The 23561-nt window shown below is 42.7% G+C and overlaps 3 protein-coding genes across 3 annotated transcripts; 2 read left to right on the top strand and 1 right to left on the bottom strand.

Annotated features, from left to right (window-relative positions):
* Positions 1-889: 889 nt before the first annotated feature.
* On the top strand, positions 890-2796 carry LOC107195217 (angio-associated migratory cell protein). The gene is given in 7 exon segments (XM_015585022.1): positions 890-966; positions 1107-1311; positions 1383-1639; positions 1714-1858; positions 1926-2125; positions 2188-2555; positions 2633-2796. Coding segments are annotated over 6 exon segments (1236 nt in total). The 5' UTR covers positions 890-966; positions 1107-1118; the 3' UTR covers positions 2706-2796.
* A 6-nt stretch (positions 2797-2802) lies between these two features.
* LOC107195161 (UPF0598 protein CG30010) lies at positions 2803-3684 on the bottom strand (the record flags this gene model as incomplete). Its single annotated transcript, XM_015584948.1, has 4 exons — positions 2803-3079; positions 3149-3369; positions 3448-3496; positions 3586-3684. Coding segments are annotated over 4 exons (609 nt in total), but the record flags the coding sequence as incomplete, so codon positions are not given.
* Positions 3685-4309: 625 nt separating this feature from the next.
* On the top strand, positions 4310-14055 carry LOC107195180 (katanin p80 WD40 repeat-containing subunit B1). The gene is made up of 15 exons (XM_015584969.1): positions 4310-4640; positions 4926-5056; positions 5161-5505; positions 5585-5775; positions 5856-6006; positions 6081-6244; positions 6315-6436; positions 6627-6680; positions 6822-7362; positions 7443-7746; positions 7832-8011; positions 8109-8185; positions 8261-8335; positions 12189-12308; positions 12821-14055. Exons 1-15 carry the CDS (start codon positions 4607-4609, stop codon positions 12951-12953), a joined length of 2622 nt encoding a protein of 873 aa, XP_015440455.1. The 5' UTR covers positions 4310-4606; the 3' UTR covers positions 12954-14055.
* The last annotated feature ends 9506 nt before the right edge of the window (positions 14056-23561 follow it).

Here is a 23561-nt window from a genome sequence, read left to right as displayed (position 1 = left end):
TGAGGAAGCAAGCACAGACCTGCACGGGATGGTACGACCTTGGTACACGGCGTACACGGCTAAGTCAATAAACTGTGTGACGCAACGTTACTAGTGCGTTGGACTGACGGAGAGAACCGATACGCAGCACTCTCTACCGTACTCTCTCGCTCGCACGCTTTCCCCCATAGACCACTGAAATTCCTCTGCACGCGTCAACACCGACGGAGAGCACCGATACCGCGGCTCGCTCTACCGCTCTCACTCGCACGCCGGGATGTCACCCGATTCCCGGAATCCCGCTACGAGACGGCTCATGACGGTAAGGCATTCCCGCAAGGGAAATTGTAATGAATGGGAATAACATAATATGAAACTTCTTTACCTCTTCTTGAACATTCATACTCCCATATAAATTATAAATATGTAAATTTAATAAAAGCGGTGTATATTTTCCCCCACATATAGATTTGATAAACTATTTATGAAACTACATCTATTCTGATGCATCGCCTATAATTTGGCTAGCAGTTTCAGCGATTCGCCACGGGTGGCGCCACCAGTAAAAATAGTGGTATTCCACAATTAAATGCGATTTTGACAGTGTTCTGGTCGTTTATTATTATTTTCAATGGCAGGGGATTAATCTACGTTCTTTCAGCTACAAGTCGAGTGCTTTATCTAGACGAAAACTATCCGTATAACGGTGTAACATCTGTGTAAAGTTTCATTTACATAATTTTCTCGTCTGTGGTACAATTGTTTCTGTCTCCCTATAGTAGATGTCGTAACTCTGAAATGACCAAGAGGATTTTATTAGTACCAACAACTTCAGATAAAAATTCCCCACGAGTATTACTGCACGAGATTTCTAAATCAGCTGTTGTTCACCAGTGTTCACGAGATCTGAGTGTTGTTGACCGATATTTGAATTTTCATTTTTACGAACGAGAAACTATCGGTTTCAATCTTAAATTTTTAACGAAGGTAAGAATTCATAGACACCCGTATTTTTTATATGAGTTGGGCAATAAGTGATTATTTTTGTGTCTACTTTATTTCATCTGCATCTTAGTTACATATACTTGTAACCCTTTTAAAACGTGACCTGTTGCACGCTTTATTAGATATTGAAGTAAATGACGCAGAAAGATACACCACCATCCTCTCCAGCCAACATGCATAATCAGATGGAGGATGAGGATATGATATATGCGGATAATGTTGAAGAAGTGATAGAGGCGTATGAAGTGGATATTAGAGATGAAGATATAATTGAAGATCCTGTAGAAGCAAGCAACGCTTCGTGTGTATTCACTGGCCATGAACGAGGTCAAGAAAATTCCAATTACAGCCATAAGACTAATATTATAAATTACTGTGATAGTATGTAAAAATTTCAGGGTCAGTTTTTTGTGGTTTCTTGACTAAAAATGGAAAATTAGCTGCCTCTGGAGGTGAAGAAGATAAGGCTTACATTTGGGATACATCATCTGGAGAGATTATTCTTGACTGTACCGGACACAAAGATAGTATTATCTTTTCAGAATTTAGTCACGATGAATCTTACCTAGCTACTGGAGACATGAGTGGTATGATACAAGTTTGGCGAGTGATGGATAAAGTTAAGATTTGGGATTACAACATGGGGGATGCAACAGTGAGTTTGATTTATGTAATTGCACTTTAAGTTCTGAATGATAATATAGTTAAAAACGACTTTTGTTATTACAGTGGATGAAATGGCACATTGCTGCAAATGTTCTGTTAGCAGGATCTGTTGATGGAGAAATATATATGTGGAAAATACCCGATGGAGATTGCAAAGTATTTCAAGGATATGGTTGCCGGGCAGAGACTGGTGTAATATTCCCAGATGGTATTCATTTCTCAGAGCAATTTCATATTTAAAGAAATTACAGTTTACTGTACTGGAATTGTTTTAGGCAAACGTATGGCAGTTGGTTATGAAGATGGAATGATTAGGATAATAGATTTGAAAACAAGCTCAATCTTATCATCAATAACTTCCCCATTAGGTCATTCCTCTACCATAACTAGTCTTGACTGTCATCCAGATAATAATCTAGTCCTTTCAGCAGCTGTAGATGGAAAAACTATAGTTAGTACTGCAAGTACAGGCAAGGTAATAAAAAATAAGATTTTATGAATTTGGAGAGTTAAAATAATATGATTTAAAACTCTTAGATAGTTTCTGTTCTACAAAATTTAAATTATCGCGAACAAAATAGTATTGCGGATACTAACCAAGATGCTGAGAGTAGTGAAGGAAATGTTGATAGTAATTGGGTGGAGACTGCAGCTTTCTGTAAGGATCCTGTACTTCCAGTTGCTGCAACTGGCACAGTTAATGGAGAAATCTTTATCTGGGATATCTCAAAACAGGTAATACCACTTTTACTACTTAAATATAACCCTATGTGGTATTGCAGAAACTGACTTTTACCGGAATTATGATTAGATGGTTTTCTCAGGTGTTTTGATGCAAGAACTGGTCAATGTATACATTCGTTCACAGGACACACTGCAGACATTCTTGATCTATATATATCTGAGTAAGTTACAGCAACTTAAAATTATTACTGAGTAATAGAGTTTAAATGAAACAGGACATGATGTCAATACTTTTCAGAAACGGAGAAAAAGCATTAACGACATCTGATGATTCTACAGCTAGGATTTTTGATATTTCAACTCTATCATAATGTGATCTATTGTATAGAAAAAGTATATAAATCTTTGTTATTATCTAAAATCTATGTACATTTTATGAAAGTTGTTCATATATATATATCGTACTTTGTTTTCTTTTTTAACTAAAAATAAAATTTATTTATTTTTAGCTGATAGTCTGTAGTACTTTATCCTTGCACCATTCAGAGTCAAGGGAATATCTTTGGTTTTTCCACACGAAATGAGTTGGACTATGTTCTTCACCATTTTCGAAATTAAATAGTGAACTAAACTCGATTGCTATTTTCGATCTCACTAGACCAACTCCACCTGCTTTGTCCGATGCAGGATGGTATACTCTTCCTGTCTGAATATTCATGTATAACTTTTCTGGTTCAAATGGTACCTACAAAGAATTCATTACTCTATATTAAATCAAATAATTACTTGGACTATATTTTGAAACTATATATACCATCAGTAATTCTTCTGCATATGCATAGCCAAACCAATCCTCCTTTATTCCTGTCTCATTATTCTGTAGCTGTACAACTTTTGTAAAGACTATTGGCAGATCATCGCATCTGATAAAATTTCTTTCTGGACCACACAGTGAAACATATGGAAAATCTTTTGTATACCTTCCTGTATCATTCTTCTTTAATCGTTTGAAGAAGAATGCCAAAAATTTTTTATCTACAATCACATATCTTCAGTTATATACAAATTGCAACATATACATATTAAAATGTATCCTTTAAGATCTGTGTCTACCTTTGAAACATGAGGTGAAGTTTTTCATACGAGCATCATCCAAGAACAACTATAGCAGAACAAAGGAGAAAGATCTTCAGTTATTCTATAGCTTTATAATTGCAAACGTTTAGAATCTAATCAAAGAATAAATTATACCATGCCTTGGTGATCAATGTAATAAAAATATTCTCGAATTCTATGTTCTGGAGACTGTCCTTGCACATATGTTACTAGATGTCTTGTAGGTATTTCATAATGAAACCTTTTAACTGCGATTGTGAGTAAATATGGCCGTAAATATGGGAACATTGTATCTTATTTTACGAACAATGCAAATCACCTAGCACACAACAATTTCAAGTTACATGCGAAATTTTTGCTGTATACAAGAAACCTCCCATTTATTCTACCTTGATAACTTATTTATTGCATTGACTGTTACCTTATATACTCTTAATAATACTTTGTGGAATAAATTCGTAACAAGACTACTGTTGATAATAAAAAAAAAATATTGTCAAGCAAACTGTCAAGTCAGATGAATTATCCCAGTACAAATGGAGCTATAGTTCATTCGAATAAAGTAACCTTATTTCGACCAGTCAACAGTACGTCATCAGCATTGATTATGTCATGTACCGCATAACATATGTATGTCATGTAATAAGTCGGTGCATTCTAATAACATAATCAACCAATCTCGATTAGCTATTCCGCAATACCGGTCCACTTTAATTGAACTGTCGGCCATGTTTGACTTGACACCTGCCACCCGGGTCCGGTTTAATTGACCGGGGAGCTGGTGACATCTGGTGCGATCGATTGGAACGCGATCTCGATACAGAAACAGAAACTTCGATATTTCTCAACGTCACGTTAGTTCGCGCTACCCACGGACAGGCAGATTCAAGAAATGAGATACGACGAAGAGGTGGAACGAACGGTCTCTGAAAACGGACAGAAACTTCAAGGAAAGGAGGATCGCCCCGAAGACCGTGCCGCGGCGAGATGCTGTCGCCCCGTTGAACGATCGCCACCGTACTGAGATCACAAACAGAAAGTAAAAATGTTACCGACGAGCCCGAGCAAAAAAAAATCGTGCATCTGCAAGCTGAAATCTCGAATTGTTGTCGTTGCCAAATAAGTCGTGTAGACCGCGATCCTGCGGCCCCGGAACATGGCTTCGTCCACGAAGAGGTCATGGAAACTCCGTAAGTGGTCATCCTCGTCGTATTCCGTCCACTTTATCCGATACATCGGTGTGCATGGTGCGCGTTCAATGAATTCTTTTCTGGCGCTCTACTCCCCGATAACGGGTAAACAATTCATGTTTACAACGTGATCGACGGGGATCCCACTGATTAATTTCCCAGTTGCATCTTCCCATTATGGTCATAACCTTCGCCGGATCGTGGAATGGATTGGCTTTGTGATGTCAGTGGCACCTGACACTCTGTTCAAGTTCGTTTGAATCAGAGATGCTTCTTTTTTCGCAGAGGATTTTGTTGCCCACACGTCCAATGTCAATTGCCTGGCATTGGGTCACAAATCTGGACGCGTTTTGGTTACTGGTGGTGATGACAAGAAAGTGAACCTATGGGCTGTTGGGAAGCAGAATTGTATTATGGTATGTTAGATCATTCTACTGGGTTACTTGAGCAAAGTTGAGATAGAATCATTACTTTTGATATTGAGAGAGTAGAATTCATTGGTAACTGATATTGTTTTTAGAGCCTGAGTGGTCATACTACTCCAATAGAATGTGTAAGATTTGGACAAACAGAGGACTTAGTATGCGCTGGCTCGCAAACAGGAGCACTGAAAATTTGGGATTTGGAGCATGCTAAATTGGCCAGAACATTAACAGGACACAAAGCAGGCATACGTTGTATGGACTTTCATCCTTATGGAGAGTTGTTGGCTTCTGGTAGCTTGGACACTGCGATTAAATTGTGGGATATCAGGAGGAAAGGCTGTATCTTCACATACAAAGGGCACAATAGGATGGTGAACAGTCTAAAATTCAGTCCTGATGGTCAGTGGATTGCTAGTGCAGGAGAGGAAGGAATGGTTAAGGTAGAATCAGTTCAAGATTACTTTACTGTAAATACAAACTAGTGGTAGTGTTTAATAATTCCATGTTTCTTTTAATTAGTTGTGGGATTTAAGAGCTGGTAGACAGCTTAGAGAATTCACAGAACATAGAGGCCCAGCAACAACAGTAGAATTTCATCCCCATGAATTCTTATTAGCTAGTGGCAGTGCAGATAGAACAGTTCACTTTTGGGACTTGGAATCATTTCAGCTTGTATCATCTACAGATCAAAGTCACTCAACAGCTATTCGGTGAATATTCATATGTTTCAATGTGTGTGTATTACCACAGATCTTAAATATTTTATCGAAACATTTTGTTCGTTCGTCAGGTGCCTCTATTTCAGTCAAGGTGGAGAATGTCTTTTTGCTGGCTGCCATGATGTGTTAAAAGTCTATGGTTGGGAACCGGGTCGAACGTTAGACTCAGTTCCGACTGGTTGGACGAAAGTACAGGATATAGCTGTAGCCCAGAACCAGTTGGTAAGTCGATACTCAAGAGAAATTGATACACATACGATAAATCATTTGTACAAATCTATTCACAAACGTTTCAGATTGGTGCCAGCTTACATACTGCCAACATCGTGTTATATGTATGTGATTTAAAAAAAATTGCTCCATTGGGCGGAGTATCGACGTCTGATTCGCCGTTCAGTCATGGGAATTCTTTGAGGAAAAGCTTCTCGAGGGAACGACCGCCTGGACTAAAGAAACATACGTGAGTTAAATCAAGTAGCTTAAGATCATTTATTGTTTTATATGTAGTAACCATGATGTGTTACTTATAGATTAGATGTACGAACTATAGAAGAGGCAGATAAGTCTGGAACCGATCCAGAAGATGAGGCAACGTATGCGGACATACCCAATGTCACCGAGTATCACGACGTTTTTCAACCAAACAGATCACGTAAGTATCACAGTACCTGTTATTCAACTCTCCGTTGCAAGATTTCATTGTGTACCCTAACTTAACTCAAACTCTCTTCTCTTCCAACTTGTAACTATCCACCTGTAATCACAAGCCTGAATATACAAATGCATCTGAATGTTGTGTCGTACAGTTTGTGAATGAGCATGCTATGCACGGTATGTTTCAGTGTCTCGCACTCCACCTCCAGAACCTGAGGCTTTCCAGGAGCCTCAAGATATAGGTGAGTTCCACGTAAACTTCCCAATCTTCTTCCTTCTTTGATACCAACGTTGCATGAACGTTGACTTAACAATCTTTGCACGCATTTATTCCGACCACACGTCTTCTACATTATACCGTGTATATTATTTCCTTTTTTCAGATCCCACGCAGCCACAGATATTACAAAATCTTTCTACCTCAATGTCAAATCTAAATACGGCGGAGCCAGAGGAAGTTCCACCAGTGTCATCACCCTTATCTCCACCACCGCCCGCACCAACGTTATCGTTAACTAAGTCAGTACCAGTGCGTGTTCAGCCAATCAAATCGTCGCCGCCTGTTCAGAGGAACGCAGTGACAACAACGAGTCAAGCTAAGAACCTACAAACGAATAATGGCCTTAACAGAGCGTCAAAGAATTTGGCATCTATACCTCCCCTCAGGCAGAGCATTACTCCTCTTCCCGGTAAAAAGATTGGCACCAGTAGTGATATAGGCACGCTTCCACAACCATTGGGCCCTCAAAGGTCGAATTCGACACTGACACCGCGGGTGGCGCCAATGGCTGCCGTTCTTCCAGTGATGGACGATGGAAAGTTGAAGAACAGAGCACCTAGCCCGGATTCTCCTAAGCATTACTTAAAGCGACAGAGTAGCTGTAGGGACGGAGAACAGGGTTACGAAAGCGATTATCCGGTACAGTAAGTATACAGATACCCTTTTTCCCTAAATATAATTTCAGTTTTCTATACGGTGTTGAGAAATTGTGATTTCCTTGTAGAATTAATAGTATAAGGCATAGCCCCTCCGATCCAGCGTTAAACAGGCCGAACTCAGCGCAGTCCAGGTCCACCTCGCTAAACAGAAACTTTACTACCTCATCGTCGCTGTCTGCACGCAACGCTTCCACTACCACCACGTCGTTCGCGACAAAGAAATCCATCAAAGCTCAAGTGCCTCCGAATCCTAAGGTAGACGTCCGAGCGTCTCAATTGAGGCCGAGCGTCGAGACAACGGAAAAGGAAGAATTCGTCCCTATGAGCGCGGATAAACCTTACGGTTTAGACGTCGAAACTTTCCTGCCTGTGAGTATATACTGTGAAATCGGTTTATTGTACGGTCAGAATATATCGTACAGATTGGACTGATGTTGGGGAATGTTTCGGACAGAATCATTTCGCGGGTTCAACGGCGTTTGGGTATCCCCAAATGGGAGTTCTCAACGAAATGTCCGAGGCTGAAGTGCTTAACAGCATGATGCGCGGCCATGAGTCGATGATGGCTGTACTGACGAATCGTCATCGGTCGTTGCAAATCATTTACTCTCTTATGCAACACAAGGATCTTAAGGTAACTCATCGTTTGTTGTGCATTACAATCTATGTGTCTACACACTGTATCACTACAATAGAAATAATAACATCGGAATAAACGATTACACTTTCAGGCTGCGGTCGAGTCCGCTGTAGCGATGAACGATCTCTCGGTTATCGTCGATTTGTTGGGGATACTGACTCTAAAACCGTAAGTAATACAATTTTTTAAAACCACTCTGTTTCACGGTTCTGCGTTATCTAATCATATCCTTCCTATTCTCAGAGCAATGTGGAACCTGGATTTGTGTAACTCTCTACTCGGCCCAATCGGCGATCTACTGCAAAGTAAATACGAAATGTGAGTACAACGTATTTACAATTTCCTGATACAAATTGTTAGTAATATCCTTGTTTCCAATCAATCGTTTTGAACTGAAGAAAAAGTCTTAAGAGAGAAAAACAAGAACACACTACTTCAAAGGAACTTCATTTTTTTGTTTAACAATATTTCTTAGAGAATTGAAAACAGACACACTCGGTGTCGTCCGTTCGAGCGTATCATTGTCTAACATTACTCCCGTTTTAAACGTGTAACGCTACACGGTACGTGAACGAAGGAAAATCGAGACACCCCTTGCGTCGGTTAGGGGCGAGTTCTCGAATGGCTTGGGCGTTCGCAGCACGCGAGCGAGCCCTGCCGGTAGACAGGGTCGTTTCGAGTGGGGTGGCCCGGGTACTTCACGTGGCTCGACGTCACCCTGTATGGGAATGGCTAATTCGACGAACGGGGGAAATACGAGGCGACGGGAAGGAGGGTTCGCGAAATTAGCCGAGACAATGGAGGACAGTGCCAGATGCAAATTCGAGGATCGAATCCTCGCTGTCGCGAGTCGTATTGTTCCGACGATCAGAGGACTCGACGGGCCACGCGTATGTCGATGCATATGTTGACACTCTTCACGGATAAATCCTTTTTGTCGTGTATTCTTTTTTTCTTTTTATATTCTCCGACGGTCGATCATGAATATTAATGACGGCGTAGGAAGAACGATATGGTCGGCCTGGATTCTGGTGTTGGGTTCAGTAGGACCTTCGATTCACACAGGCTTTGTGTCCTTCGTTCTTTTATTCTTTAATGTTGTTGTTTAAGCGTAGACAAGCCTGGATAGGATAATTTTAAACTTTGTATTAAATTTAATTTCTTTTCAGTCACGTTGGATCGTCGACGTTTAACCCTTTGTCGTACTATTTAACTTGGCGAAATCCGAGGCAACGTGATGCGCGGAAATTCTGAGTTTCTATTTAAGTTCCCTACTGCCGAGACTGTTTAAATTTTATCCCTTATCCCCATCAACCGCTATCTCCACCATAAATATACCTAGTGCCTAATATATGGCCCGAAATTGATAAATTCTGATCACGAGTGAGACTCGTCAAAGTACGGCAAGAGGTTAAACAAAAAGAAAAAGATTCTGAAGGAACAAAGAAACGAATTAAATGGCGCGTGCGAGCAATACTCGGAACCGGTTAATTAACCGCCGCACAGTTACAAGCTGTTGCTGTTGCGCTGTCGTGACGAGAAACGAGCATTTCCTTTCACGTGTGTGCATTGGTTATCCGTTTCCTCCTGTTACGTTCTTCCTCTAATTATAAACATGTGTATTATAAATTCCGCTCGCCTACTCAGTTGCCGGCTGAAAACGTTGCAGTTTCTATACGGCGTCCCTTTAAAATTGCAATGTGCAGGTGTCGGAGAGAAAGAAAAAAAGAGAAACATTTCATTTCATCCGATCGATTATATCCCGCGGCTATTATTCGATTAGACTTGAAAACCTTTCTCATGTGAATTTAATGACAGGCCAATCAGTACCGATCTAATAATAGCTTCGTCCGCTGATGATCTGAAGTCATCAGTCCGGAAAATCACCGTTCCGTTCATTACGCATCCGCTTATTGCGACGATCGTATTCACTCTTCCTTTTAACTCTTCGTCTCGTGTCATTAGATATTAATAGAATGTACACTTCGATCGATAATGACGACGTGGGATTGAATCTACGATGATAGCAGCTATTAAGGAGATCAAAGTGGTATCGATCAGGGTCTCTTCGGTTTTCATAATTCTTCAAATTTCGTTATCGACCCAAAGTTTCTTTCACGTCCTTAATTGTGTATTAGAATCAGTAATCAGTTTGAATCTTCTATTACGTTATCGATTCGTCCAAATTCTATGGATCCTTTAAAGGGCTCTGGATCTTCTAAGGTTCTTCAATTTCTCAACGTAACGTTATCGAACCGTTTATACCATTATCATTGGTCCTTGTTCGCGTGTACATTCAAACAAATATTCATGTTTCTACCATCAGGCGGCTTGGCCAAGTTCACGGTCGTTAACCACGATCGTTCAGGTGACCCGTGTCTCTTACCACGTTCGCGTGCACCACCGTAGCCTACACGCGTAAAAGTGGATTCGGACTAATCGTCGGTCGCTCAACAGCTGCTGTCCACGGTCCCGCACGGTAACAGACGAGTGTTCAGTCGTTCGCGACTCCCTTGCCTCCGCCGCCTATTCCCTCGAAAAACGATTAAGCTGCAATCAAAAGAACATGTTCCACCGTGGAACTTGGTCGTCTCCCGACACGCTTTTCGCACTGGGTAAGAATGAAATAAATAGGTTCAGTCGTAAGTAACTCCCAGTTCACCTTAAGGCTATTTCCATCGATGGACAAGCGAACTTTTATCGACTATATGTTCTCAGTTATTGCCAACGTTAACAATTGATAAATTTATAGAATCGTTTACTATTACATAGTAAATACTATTACATTTCTTATTTATTATTCAATTGCACTTTCATCGTAAACGTTAGAATGAACGATTTAACCCCTAATAACGCGAGGAACATATCGATGGTTCTCGAAATCTTCGGGGCAGAACACAACACGCGGAACTCCCCCCTCCCAAGTGTACTCAACGTGTAATTCATCGAAAATGACCATTCTTATTCACGGCGACCGCGATTCGTCGCGATCCAACACCCGATTACGGTGCTTTCCGTGTCACGGTTCGACAATCGGCGAAAGGGTGAATCCGGCCGGTAAATTGCAGCCGCCTAAATATACACATCTCGGGCGGCGCGGGATAATGCAGTGCAGTTTGCATGTAACTACTCGGCCCGTTTTCACGGTTCGTTCGTCACGGGCGTTCGTCCTGGTTCGAAGGTGGCCGGGCTCGTGAGAAAAAAATAAAAGAAGAAAGAGCAACGGATGAATATATATTCTCGGGGATCCTGGACGACGGACGCGTGCCTTGCGTTCGAGGGGTCGTTCCGCAGTCGTTTCCCGATTTGTATCGATCATCCCTCCCTCCGTGATTGCCCCCGAGCCCTCTTTCGTGAACGAAAACACTCTGGGGCGGTGTGAAAAACAAATATTATTAGTGCAATTTCATGAGTTACCACTGCTAATAAATTCTGTTGCATAATAGTAAACAATTTTTTAATGAAACAAAAGTAGAGTTCTAGAATCCTAGTTCACGTTTTAGAGGTTACACGCGGCTTGACAGAGGTGAATGGCGATTAATAACAGTTAACCATCCGGTCCTGTGCGATATATAAAATGTACCAAATAATAACCAGTGATATTGTTGAATAAAAATATGTTTCAAGACAGTATAGAAGTTGCGAGACGACATTAGAGGATTGTGAGCAACTGGCATATAGGATCTAAACACTTTGTAGATGATTCAGAAAACTTTCGAGGCGTACGAGATCGGACGTTACGCGCGGAACATTTACGAGGCGGTCCGCGCCGATTCGTCGCGCCGATCCGAACGGGAGCGAAGCAGCCGCCCGCGGAGAACCCTTTATCGCCGTTCCGAAAGCGAGCGTGGCCAATCGGCCCGCCTAAGCCTTTTCGTGCCTTTCGTTATTTATTGGCGTCGTTATGGGCTAATAACACGTTTCGGAACAAACTAGGCGTGACACTTGGGCACCGGTGGGCGGTCGATCTCTCTCGTAACCGAAGCGTGGTGTGTTCTCATCGTTTTTCCCTCTTTTGTATTCGGCGTCGTTTGGCGTTGCATGTTTTTCGTTCAAACGTTCCCTGAAATCGTTAACAAACGACTGAATAAAATCGTTGATCGATGAAATATGAATCGGTACACAGTTGTAAATGTATGTTGTGTCGGTCGCTCGATCGCGATTGTTTCAGGTACATAATGGTGGGCGCCGCAGCGTTGAGGTTGATCCTGCGAAACTTTGCGTCGGTGATAAAGTCGAACGTGGAGGCGCCTCTGCACACGATCGGTGTGGACGTGTCGCGGGAGGAACGGTAAGCGAAACATATCTGGGAAAAAAAATTTCTAAATGGGAATCAACCCTTAATTGTACAGACGACTCTGAATTTTCGTGAATTAGTCGTTTGATTATTCATGTGCGGGACGAGTCGTCTGTAGTTACCCTCTAGAGGACGGGAAGTCTATTTTCTGTAGTATAACACCATACAACAGATATACATATAAAAGTTATAACTCGAACATAGTCATTACAGAACCTGTCCGTCCTCTACAGGTTAAAGGTCAAATAATGAATTATAGGCACGTAGAAGTAAAGCTCAAGTCACATAGCAAAGGCAATATTAACAGAACACTTTGTCACCGATCACACTATATACACCTAATAATTCAAAGACACATATCGATCTGAAAGAAATTCAAAATTCTTTTCGAATACTCCAAAAAACAAAATCTGTCGCCGTCACCGTAGATCCCCTCAAAAGCTACGGAAGCTAAATAAAAAAAAACATCCAAGTAAAACGAGACAACTTTTCACCGTATTCGCCAGATACCACAAGTGCCTCGCCTGCTACGAGAAGCTCCAAACGATCCGCGGGGTCCTCCTGAAGAAGCACACAATCCCGGGCAAACTGGGCGCGATCTTCCGCGAGCTCGCGGTCTTGATCAGGAGTCTCGAGTGACCACGGTTGATCTGCTCCGTGCACGCTACCGCCGGACTGGTCGTTGCCTGACAGATGATCGGGAAAGATCAAGGGAGCAACAACAACAGTCGAGCAGCCCCGGATACGAGGAGGATCGCCACTCAGCACGACCGATCGTTCGAGCTGCTGGGCCGCGAACGATGGCGTCACGGCACGGCACGAGACTCCACCGCGATTCTTCCTTCGTCCCTCGGCTCTTTTCGACTCCTCGTTACCGGTGGTCGTCGACAACACGCTTGGAGGAGGACCAACCTGGTCGAACCAACCGCGACCACGATGACGAGATGTACAGAAAGATAGAACAAAAATACACACACACGCGCGCGCGCGCGCGAGAAGATTTTTTTTTTTTTTTTAGTATAACGACGACGATAGAAAGAACTTATAAAACGAACGCTGTTCACACCGGACAGTTGTCGATTCGAGCGCCCTTTCATAAAGGGCCTAGGGCTATCCCCTCCCGTTCAAGGGACACGAACCGCGAAAAATTTCCTCGATCACAGACACATTCTCTTTTCTTTTCCTTTGTTCTTTTTTCGTTGTTGCTAGAGTTCTAGAACGATAAGAAAACATATTGTATATTATTATATAATATATTGCGCTATATTATATGTAACTACGGCAGAGATGTGCATGCTGTTGCACGGAGTGGGGGTATACGATCGAGTTCGTTGCACGCGCTTCGACAAAGGGGAAGGGGGATATATGCGGTGTACGATCGGCGGGGATGATCGATGAAATTTTTCCACGAAAATTCTGATATGTGTGTTCGTACGGGGAGAACGTTTTTGACCGGTGTTTTATGACGGCCTTCTTGCCACCGCGGATGGATCGCTTCCGACGAGCACGGGGAGAGCACACTTCGACCGCTGCGGGCCCCGAAAACAAATACAAAAACCCCTGATCGAGCGGCGATATGATGATTATAATAAAGGACGAAAGTTCAAGTGGAGAGAGGAGAGTAGGTAGAGTGTAACACTTTTTTTTAGAGTAACGGCGAGAATGATGAATGATAATGAGATAACAAATTGTATTTTTGCAAGAGCCATTTGCGTCCGTTCATTAATAAAAAGAAAGAGAGAGAGGGAGAGAATGGTACTTTAATCGAAGGTATGTCGTGAAAATCCCTGAAATCGCACGAAACCATACGTTACACTAACTATCGATGAAAAGTATGGGATCAGGTGTTTGATGTTTAAAGAAGAAAAATATTAGATTCAACAATGTTTTGATAAATGGAATGTGCTGAAACTGATTGGAAATCAATAATGAGTTACTGTTCCATCAACCATGAACTTCGGTCCAATACTTTTGGTCGGTACAGTAAATCATCGATGAATGTTCGAATGTTCCTCTGAACACTCAGTGCGTCGAGCAGCATTCGAACATTCATGAATGATTTACTGTATTTCGTATATCACGAGAATACTGAAATGAAAAACGCCTGAAAGCGCGTTCGAGGGGAAAATATACACCGAAAGCTGCGTGTTTTTGCTAGAGATTTTTCTGATTCTTTCCTTTATTTTTCGCACGCTGTACTGAATATACTCTGCGAGCCTTTCGACATCGTGGTTCCAGTTGACGATTTCTTTTCTGGAAGGATCAGAGAAGCAAACGCGCCGTCGAGTCGACATGTGATCGCGTGTGCAGTCTTGTCGAAACAACAAAGACCCGAGGAAGACAGATCGAGAGTCGTGTAGATGATTTTAAATCGGGGGAAAAGGGGAAAGCGTGTTGCGTTCAAGGATAACATACAAGATCAAGAAAGAGCGTTCAATCAGTATTCCGATCGTTGATATTTGATCACGGGTGCCGAGAGGGAGGCCAAAACAACCTGCCCGCCCCTCCCCGCGCATTTTCGAATCGGCGTTTTTATGAATTTGTTCTAATCCACGGAGTTCTTCGATATTTTTTACTCGGCGGGGGTGAGGAGGAATCGAAGGTGGAGCTCGAGGGCGCATGTATCCGTTTTGTAAGAAAAAAATAACAAGAAACAAAAAAAATTGTACCTCACCCCCACCTGATTTTACGAGAACAGTCTGTGTTTTTTATACCATGTGATATCAAGTAAAATTGCCTTTACAAACCAGAACACGACCACGAAGATACTTTTCCTGTGGCTCCATGTTAACTCCTTGCTAGTTTCCATCGATAATAGACCTGAAGTCCGTGGAGTCCGTTGTTCGACGGGAAGAAGAAGAGGGAATATTAAGGAAGGCATTATCGAATTGGGTCGAACACCAGACCACATAAAGAGGGATTGTACGCGAGTTTTTTTTTGGGAGGGGCTGGTTGCTTTACTTCTTTGATCCCGCAAGAATTCTCGATGGAACACAACGATGGTCGAGAGTAACGATCCGGAGCGCTCAAAACTCGATCTATATTACGCGAATTGTAACGCTGTTTTACTGAAATGACAGAAAATCATTTAAAAAATATATATATTATATATGAGAGAGAGAGAAAGAGAGTAAGCACGAGAAAAGACTCGTCGTCGGTTCCGTCCAACGTATTTTTGTAAGGGAGAGTGAGTGTGCGTACGATTTTTCTTCGGCCATCCACTTCCGGTTGCGCCGTCTCAACGCTTTAGCTGCAGAATGATCTAACGTTTACGATCTACTTGTCCTTTTCTATCGTTTCATTGTTTTCACACTTATCTCGATCGAAACCTTCGCGTTTCTTTACACCATTTCGATTCATTGTTTTCTTGTTCCTTTCTTCTAATTCTCTCGGAAGAATGAGTCACGCGAACGCGGCTCAGAAAAGAAGAAAAATTGAATAGCCTTCGCGTGATCTGTCTATCTTTCTACCTATGGATTTATTTCGTCCGTGATATCGTCGATATAAATACTGTTTTTTTGCGTTCCATTAAAAACGGTATATTAGGTCAGGATGTTCGATGAGCCATACTGTTCACGAGTATCGCGAACGCACCTTTAAGACATATCCTTATCTTCCGGCATTTTATACGAAGCATTTACACAGAGTGCGATAATTTTTCTTTTTTTTTTTTTTTTTTTTTCATATTTTTCAACGTTGGATGTGAATACTTTCGTGAACGAATCGATTCCTCGAGCATCCTACCATTAACCCTGCTGTGTTCTCCTCCGCTACCGTTTGCGTGTACACCATTGAATACAATTATTTCAAATTTCGAAATGACTTGTTTTTAAGTAATGGAAAATACGCAAAAATGTAAACGTGAAATTTAAATACGTTGCGATACCACAAACAAATATTTAAATATACAATACCTATCGAAATATAATCTTCATTTCGAGTCGTATAGTAGGCTCTAGGAGAGCAGCATGGGTTAACACGTCCGATATTCAGTTTCGATCCGTTATATCACGGAAGAAACAGATCTATAGGAGAGAATACACATTATTTTCTATTGTTCACAGTCAGTTATAAGTTTTCCAATATCCGAGAATTCTAACTAATTACGTCGATCCTCGAAGAATATCAACAAACTTTCTTAGATTCTTTAACATTCTTTTTTTTACATGCAAACGTTTCGATGAATTCCTGTTCAAAGAAGAGGGGATTATTTTTTGAACGGTTCTCGAGCAGAGAATGTTCGAGTTTAACGGCAGCTAAGGGTGTTCCCGTGCCCACGAGATAAACGTGTGTCGAAACGCGCGCGGCGAGGGAACGACCAACCGAGGAGTTCCATTCGATACACGTTCTCGACCATCACACGATATATGTAAATACTTTACGCCTTCGTTTTTATAAGCGTTTCCGCACTCTTATTCGAACAGACACACACTACGAGCTGCCTAACGCTCAATTAATTGTAAGAGGACACGTGCACACACACAGTAAGAGAGAGAGAGAGAGTACCACCCCCGAGCGGTTATCGTAGAGCTGACTTGGAGGTTAATTAACGGTCTAAGTCAAACGTGTGTGTGTGTGTGTGTGTGACACATCGTTGTATATCTTGTAATCCTTGTATCATTCGATCGTGCCAGTTTTATCGTTTTATAGACGCTTTTTCACCCCTCCCTTACCCCCCACCCACTTTCGGATTACGTAGAATTCAGGAGTCAACGTTTTCGACGAATCGAAACGTGTACTCTCGTACTAATTTCTCTATATTTTCTCTTATTTTGTTCTTGTAACGTACGCCCTTCTTTTCTTTTTCGTTGTTCCTCGAGCACTTATCCCGCGAAGGAAGAGATACGAAATCTATTATCAACTAATCATAATAACGATAATAAAATACCCCGTGCAGTTATCGAGACGAAACGGTACACCGCCGGATCGAGAATAATAATAATATCGTTCTACTCATTAATCGTCCGAGCTAGAACGTGTTATAGTTTTGTACGTTCTGTAAATACCAATAACAATATTTTCTATATTAATCGTACAACTGTATCCCTCGTACGGTTCCGTGATCAGACGATAAAGGGTGGAAACAACGGGAGGGGGGATGGTGGATGGAATGAGACGCGTTTTTGTTTCGGGTATACACTTTTTTGGGGGAAATACCCTCGGGTTTGGATGTGCGACGATCATTCACTTTGATATAGCGACAAGTAGCGATACCGGACGGATGGATGACCAAAATCACGTTTTTGTTCTTCTGTTGAATCGTTTGCGAAAGCAGAAATGAGAGAGGAACAAATGCATCGAGAGAGTTTCGTTCGATTAAGAAAATTTCAAGTACTCAAGCAACCACATTAGGCTTTATTTCCATGAAGATTACGAATTCTTCCCTGTTTTATCTTGTAAAGTTCCTATAGATCGCTATAAGTGGAACGAAATAAAATATCGTTAACTTCCATCGCGTTCGTTCAAGTAGCGAAGTGTGCGATCCCAGAAAAAGATTCGACTGACAGTGTTTTTTTTTCACTTATAGCGATCTAAATCAGAGGTCATCGATCTAACGATCTAATACGAACGTGACCTTGACCGTGAGCGTTGAAAATCATATTTTCACGATCGTCGAAGAATGCCTCCTGCCTCCGAAAAAACGTGTTTCACGTTTTTCTGTACGAACGATGAATCGCCGAACGTGGTTAGTTTTACTCTTGTACAAGTAGTATCCTCGATATCGGGAAAATCTACCGGGGGGCCTAATTCACCACGGGGTTCTTCAGCGACAACTCGATATCGGTTCTCCACGGACATATCGAGCTCGTCTGGTCCCCTGAGACTGCCTTATTACACACCTTTATCGACCCCCGTCCCGGTTCCCGTGCGTCGTTTTTCGTTTTTTGTATCATTGGAATCGCGTTGAAAGCTAATCGATCGTTTTATTGTCAATAAACCAGCCGCTGAACAAACCGACCGTACGCGCGACGGACGATCACGAAGAGAATAAATAATAATATCACTCGAAACTCTTGCTCTCGTACACTTTATTTCTTTACCCTTCCTCGACGAACGAACATCGACTTTTAACCCTTCGAACCTTTCTTTAAATTTGTCTTACTATAACACATTTACTGTCTTATTAACCCTTGTGTAGGCAACCATGTACCCATTTCTAAATTTCTTTTCACAATTTTTTATGTTCCTGTCTAAAACAGCATTTGGTATATTGTAGGATGGGAAAACTAAGATTTTCGGAAAAGTATGAAATTAAAATCATCTATGCTTATTTAATCTGTCAGAATAGTAGTATTCCGATTACTCAATAATCGTGAATATTTTGGTTGCCCACACAAGGACTAAAGTGATCTAACATAGACTTTAGATTTTCTTCCTTTTTTCTTTTTTAGCGACCGACATTTGTATTAACACCCTGTGTGTTAGAGAATATCCGCGTATCGTCGTGGATTTCAAGAGCCAAATCATGGCTTTTTTTGCTCTTTCTTGGTGAGAACCATCGATTAGATCGCCGGTGAACTCTCATCCATCAACCTCTGGCATTTTTTTCATCCGAGTCGACAGAGGCGATAGGAACTCTTCGAAGGGTGGAGGGGATGTGGAAAAAAAGGCGGAGGACTGATTACGGAACGACGCGAATAGATCGAGATAGCACCGTGAAACGTAGCGCAAATATTCGGTAATCCGTGAAATATCACGGCGGTTCTAAAACGAGCCACGCGTCGCGGCTGTTTGCATCCGGATTATGTATTCATGGGATTATGCGAGGCCCCCCGGTGAAGGGTGGCCCGGGCAACCCCTTCATCGATCAGGGAAAAAAGAAATCACGGTAACGGTCGCGGACTAGAGAAACGACTCGATGTGCCGATGTTTCTTTTCTTTCGTGTCGAAATATCAGAATGTCTCGGAAAGTCAGCGCAGAAACTTTCGATGGATTTTACTGTAAAATAGTAGACCAATGATAATAATTTTAAGTACAACTCAATGGATTACATAACGATTCTCTTGTAACAATGTAAATGCAATAGAAATTTTGGTAGTCTAATAAATAAATATCAATCGCCTAGAACTTCTGGTCTTGTTTCAAAAATATCGAACAGAAGTTGCAGAGACTCGTATCGAATCGATTATGGTCACTTAACCTTCTCGGTTATATTATCCGTTACTTAATCCTCTTGACAAACATTTCCCAAGCTATTATATATTCACGGATGAACCTATCCAGTTTGTCTATTGTGAATTCACGATAAATATTCTGAAAAGAAGAGCACCCAATCGTCGACCTCGGAAAAATCAGATCGAATCTTAGGACGGGAGGGGGGAGATAAAATTGTCCTCGGAGATTTCTTCGTTTCTCAGGTGCATCCGCGGAAGGTGCACACGGTGGCGGTCAGGTGCAGCATCGCGACGCAACCGAGAGAATCCACTCCCATGTGAAAGGCCCGTCGGGGTGCCCGTTCCAGGGGCCTCTTGTTGTGACGTAGATAAGTTAAGCCCCTCTTCTTGTCGCCACCTCGAGCGTCGAAAATGCTGTTTTCTCACAAAACGCCGGCAACAATGCCACCCCGAAGAGACGCGGAGAAGCAGCAACAGCCAGCATCGTCGACGACAGACAGACAGGGCCCCTTCCAGGCTAAGCGGATTATCCCTAAACCGTGGAAAGCGATACTCAAACGCACACCCACGCAGAAAACGAGAACGATGATACACGAACGACACCAGAGTACGCATCCGCGTTCTCTTTCATTCCCGGTGGCGATCTTCAAAGCTTGTTCGCTTCATTTTCATCTTCCCATTTCTCTTTTTTTTTTCTCTTCCTCTGCTTCTTCCTTTTTCTCGATCCTCTCGATATTTTCGGGGATCATTCTGCCATCGTACACCGTGTGTAATCGTTCTCTTCTTCGAGATCTCGCTCAAGGGGCGAAGGAAGCTCTCATTCTTCTTTTTTTCTTCTTCTTCTGGTTCTAGAACACCTTTGTGCGTGTACCGAGGACGGTAATTTCGTTTGATAGAGGTGTATGCACCGGTTCGATGGGAATCGATGGCTAATGGATGTGTCCCCCGATGGTGTGATTCTACAAGAAGAGAGGCTGTCTTGTTAAATATTCAGGAACCTTCGAAATGTTTCCGTGTCGTTTCTTGGAACACAGAATCGAAACTCTATTGTAAAAATATTCTTCACACTTTCAGTACACACACATTAATCGGAGTACATTTTTCTTCACTTGTATATCCATCGCAAAAATCGAAAATTCTACTGTCTTACGGGCGGTACCAATTTTCGAGACCAGGGGGATGAGAGATCTCGAGAGTGGGGCCGTGTTTTTCACGCGCGAAAATATGTTCTCGGAAGGAACACCGAGGGGTCGTCGTTCCAAATCGACACCACGGATGAACAGATCGAAAAACTAGAGAAAGAAAGACGATGACAAAAATAGGCGGAGGGGATCGAAGGAGGAGAACTCGAGCCGGTAAACAGCAGAGAAATAAAAAAAAAAGAGGGATAGGATTCGAGTGGAACGGGGGAGCAGTCATTGTGATGTCGTTCCTGTATCTTTTGCAATTTCAACAGACACGGGGAGACTCGAGTGAACACAAACACACGCGTACGTATATACACCCTCGAACACACTGTCGAAATCATTGGCTCGTAAATATAATCGAGCCGTGAGGTGGAGGGATGGGGGTTGGACGGCGACCAGCCGGCCGATGGGATTGGCTAATTACACTGTCGAGGGGTGAGCGTGACGTCACTGGGGCGTGCACGAGCCACGATTGGCCCCCGCGGTCGGGGAGGAAACTACCCTCGAGGGGTGAGATCTAGCTCCCCCTCTCCATTCCTCCCATACGGGGTGTACTAGTTGAAATCTGGAGTCGAGAGGGGTGGCTCGAGGGCAGGGAGGACAGGCACGCTCGCGAGTTGCAAAAAGGGGGAGGGGGGACAAAGAAACGCGAAAGGAAAGGCGGTACTTTCGCCATGGCTAATCGATAGAATCTCTCTCCCTCTCGCGCAGAATTATATTGTCCCTGGCCCTTTTGTCGGGGCCGCGGAAAAAGAAACTGAAACCGTCCTCGGGGATCCTGTTTTGCTGGTTGCTAGGTCTATGTAAAAGCTAGACTACTATTCTCGAGGGTTAAGGGCGTCAGATGCTGCTAGACGATGTTGTCTCGAATAATCACCCATTGCTTCTATCGAGGTGTCTGTACAAACCTGCAAAGTTCGAAGAAAGAAAAAAGAAACGGAATTTTCGATGTACCGAAGTGTTTTTTATAAGACCAAATGATAATACATACACAGCTCGGATCGGTGCCAAAGGATGGAACTGTTCTCTAATCGCTGTCCAGACTATTCGGAGGTTCTCGAAGATCTGAGAAAACAGAAAGCTAAGAAACAAATAAAGGAATCCGCGCCCGATTCTTCCGCGAGAACGTTTCGAGGATCCCATTAAGAACAGTGGAATGGGGACAAAGAGGGATTCCTTATTGCTTTTGACTTCCCTAAACCAGCCCCCCACTGCCCATGAATTTAAATAACAAAGGCATGTTCTATTTAAACGTCGCCGCGTCGATTCCACGACGGGGATTGTCAGTCAGATGCCGAAGAATGGCACGACCGACCGGGGGACGAAGAGACGAAATGAGAAATCCGCGAAAGTAGACGTTGTCCGAGACGGTGGGCCTCGGAACGTGCATCCCGGGTGTTAATTGAAGGAGATCACGCACACGCCAGATGGATCCCGGGTTTCTCCATTGCTATGCATGCGCGTGGATCTCGTTAAACCACGGACACGATATTTTGCAGCTGGCAGACGCCGCGAGGAAAGGAACGAAACTACCACGTGCGCTTGCAAACACGGGAAATTGAACTTGTCGATTGAAGGCACTCAAACTCCTAGAACTTCCGAAATTTTCCGCTAGCTGGTGATAGTGAAGGGAAAGTTAAAATTCGTCTCTGACGACCGGTGGTCTGATTTACTTATGGCTTAAAGCCCGGCGATTAAAACAATGTTTATGCTACCATGAACTGATTAACGTAGCCTACGATATATCATTTGTTACGAACAATCACATTGTCTTCATACGGACCATGTGTTCCTGATACTTACGAACGATAGTATACGTATGCGTTGACGTTCACGATACCTTCTTTATCCGAAAAATCGAACGGACTCGTATTTATGAAGTTTCTCGGGTGCACAGGTGAACGTGACGAAATTCTCATGCATCGATCACACGCTGAATCATCGGGAAACCGTAGGTACTGGCTGGCTTGCCCGTCATCTGTAACGAATCGCGTTACTCCGACTCGACACGGTGTACCGCGGCGGCGTCACACGTCGTTAAATTGTTAATTGCCCAATCGATCGAGCCCCGTAGCTGTCTGGCTGGCTGGTTTCACATCATTTGCGTGTAACCCGTTCGCGCTTTTTCGCGAAAGTTTCTTTGTCTCCGTGGCGCAGTCCCTCGGTTAACAGAATCGTCGTTCCTTGTTTCTCCTCCCTTGTTCGGCGAGGGCCACCTTTTTTTTTCGCGCCGGAGACACGACCACCACCTTTTCCTGCTCGTTCTTGTTTCTCCTGTCTTCTCGTTTTACTCACGTTTCGCCCGGTGACCAACGACGCGGCAGAAATTCGCTCGGGCGATACGAGTCGATCATCGGCGCGCGGACGGCGAGCCTTGGGTATCACTCGGACAGCCTTTGACAATTTTAATACACTGAGTTTCAATGGAGAAAAAATAAAACAATGCGACTTGTAATAAATTAATAATAATAATACTTATTATAGAATCCAATTATCCACTGATGAGGACACTCTTAGGTCGCGGTTGTATTCGAACAAAATAGCGTCTGTCATCCCCAGTAGGATTGAATCTAGGTAATAAAGTGATATAGTAAATAATAATAACAATACGTATTATATAACAGAATTTCATTATCTACCGATGAGAACACTCAAGTTACCGGATGTATTCGAACGAAATGCCGTCTTCTGCAGCTAGATCAATGGAAATTGTACGTTCACCGTTCAAGGTTTAAAAAAAAAAAAGAAGAAAAAAGAAAACAAGTGAATTGGCAATCGAGGCGTAAATCGACGCAGAAAAGTGGAGCACGGAGGATTCGAGTGGAAATCGATTCCATGCCCACCGTACCTGGAGATCCTGCTGCACCCGCTCCCTCTACACCGGCCACGAGAAGTCGGGCGAGTTTTTTTCCACCGGTATCGATTCAAGACGGCGTATAATTCG

Source organism: Dufourea novaeangliae, unplaced genomic scaffold (assembly GCF_001272555.1).
Source record: "Dufourea novaeangliae isolate 0120121106 unplaced genomic scaffold, ASM127255v1 scaffold55, whole genome shotgun sequence".
NCBI lineage: Eukaryota > Metazoa > Arthropoda > Insecta > Hymenoptera > Halictidae > Dufourea > Dufourea novaeangliae.
Note: the sequence above shows the minus strand (reverse complement) of the source record. Positions and strands in the feature narration are given on the sequence as shown.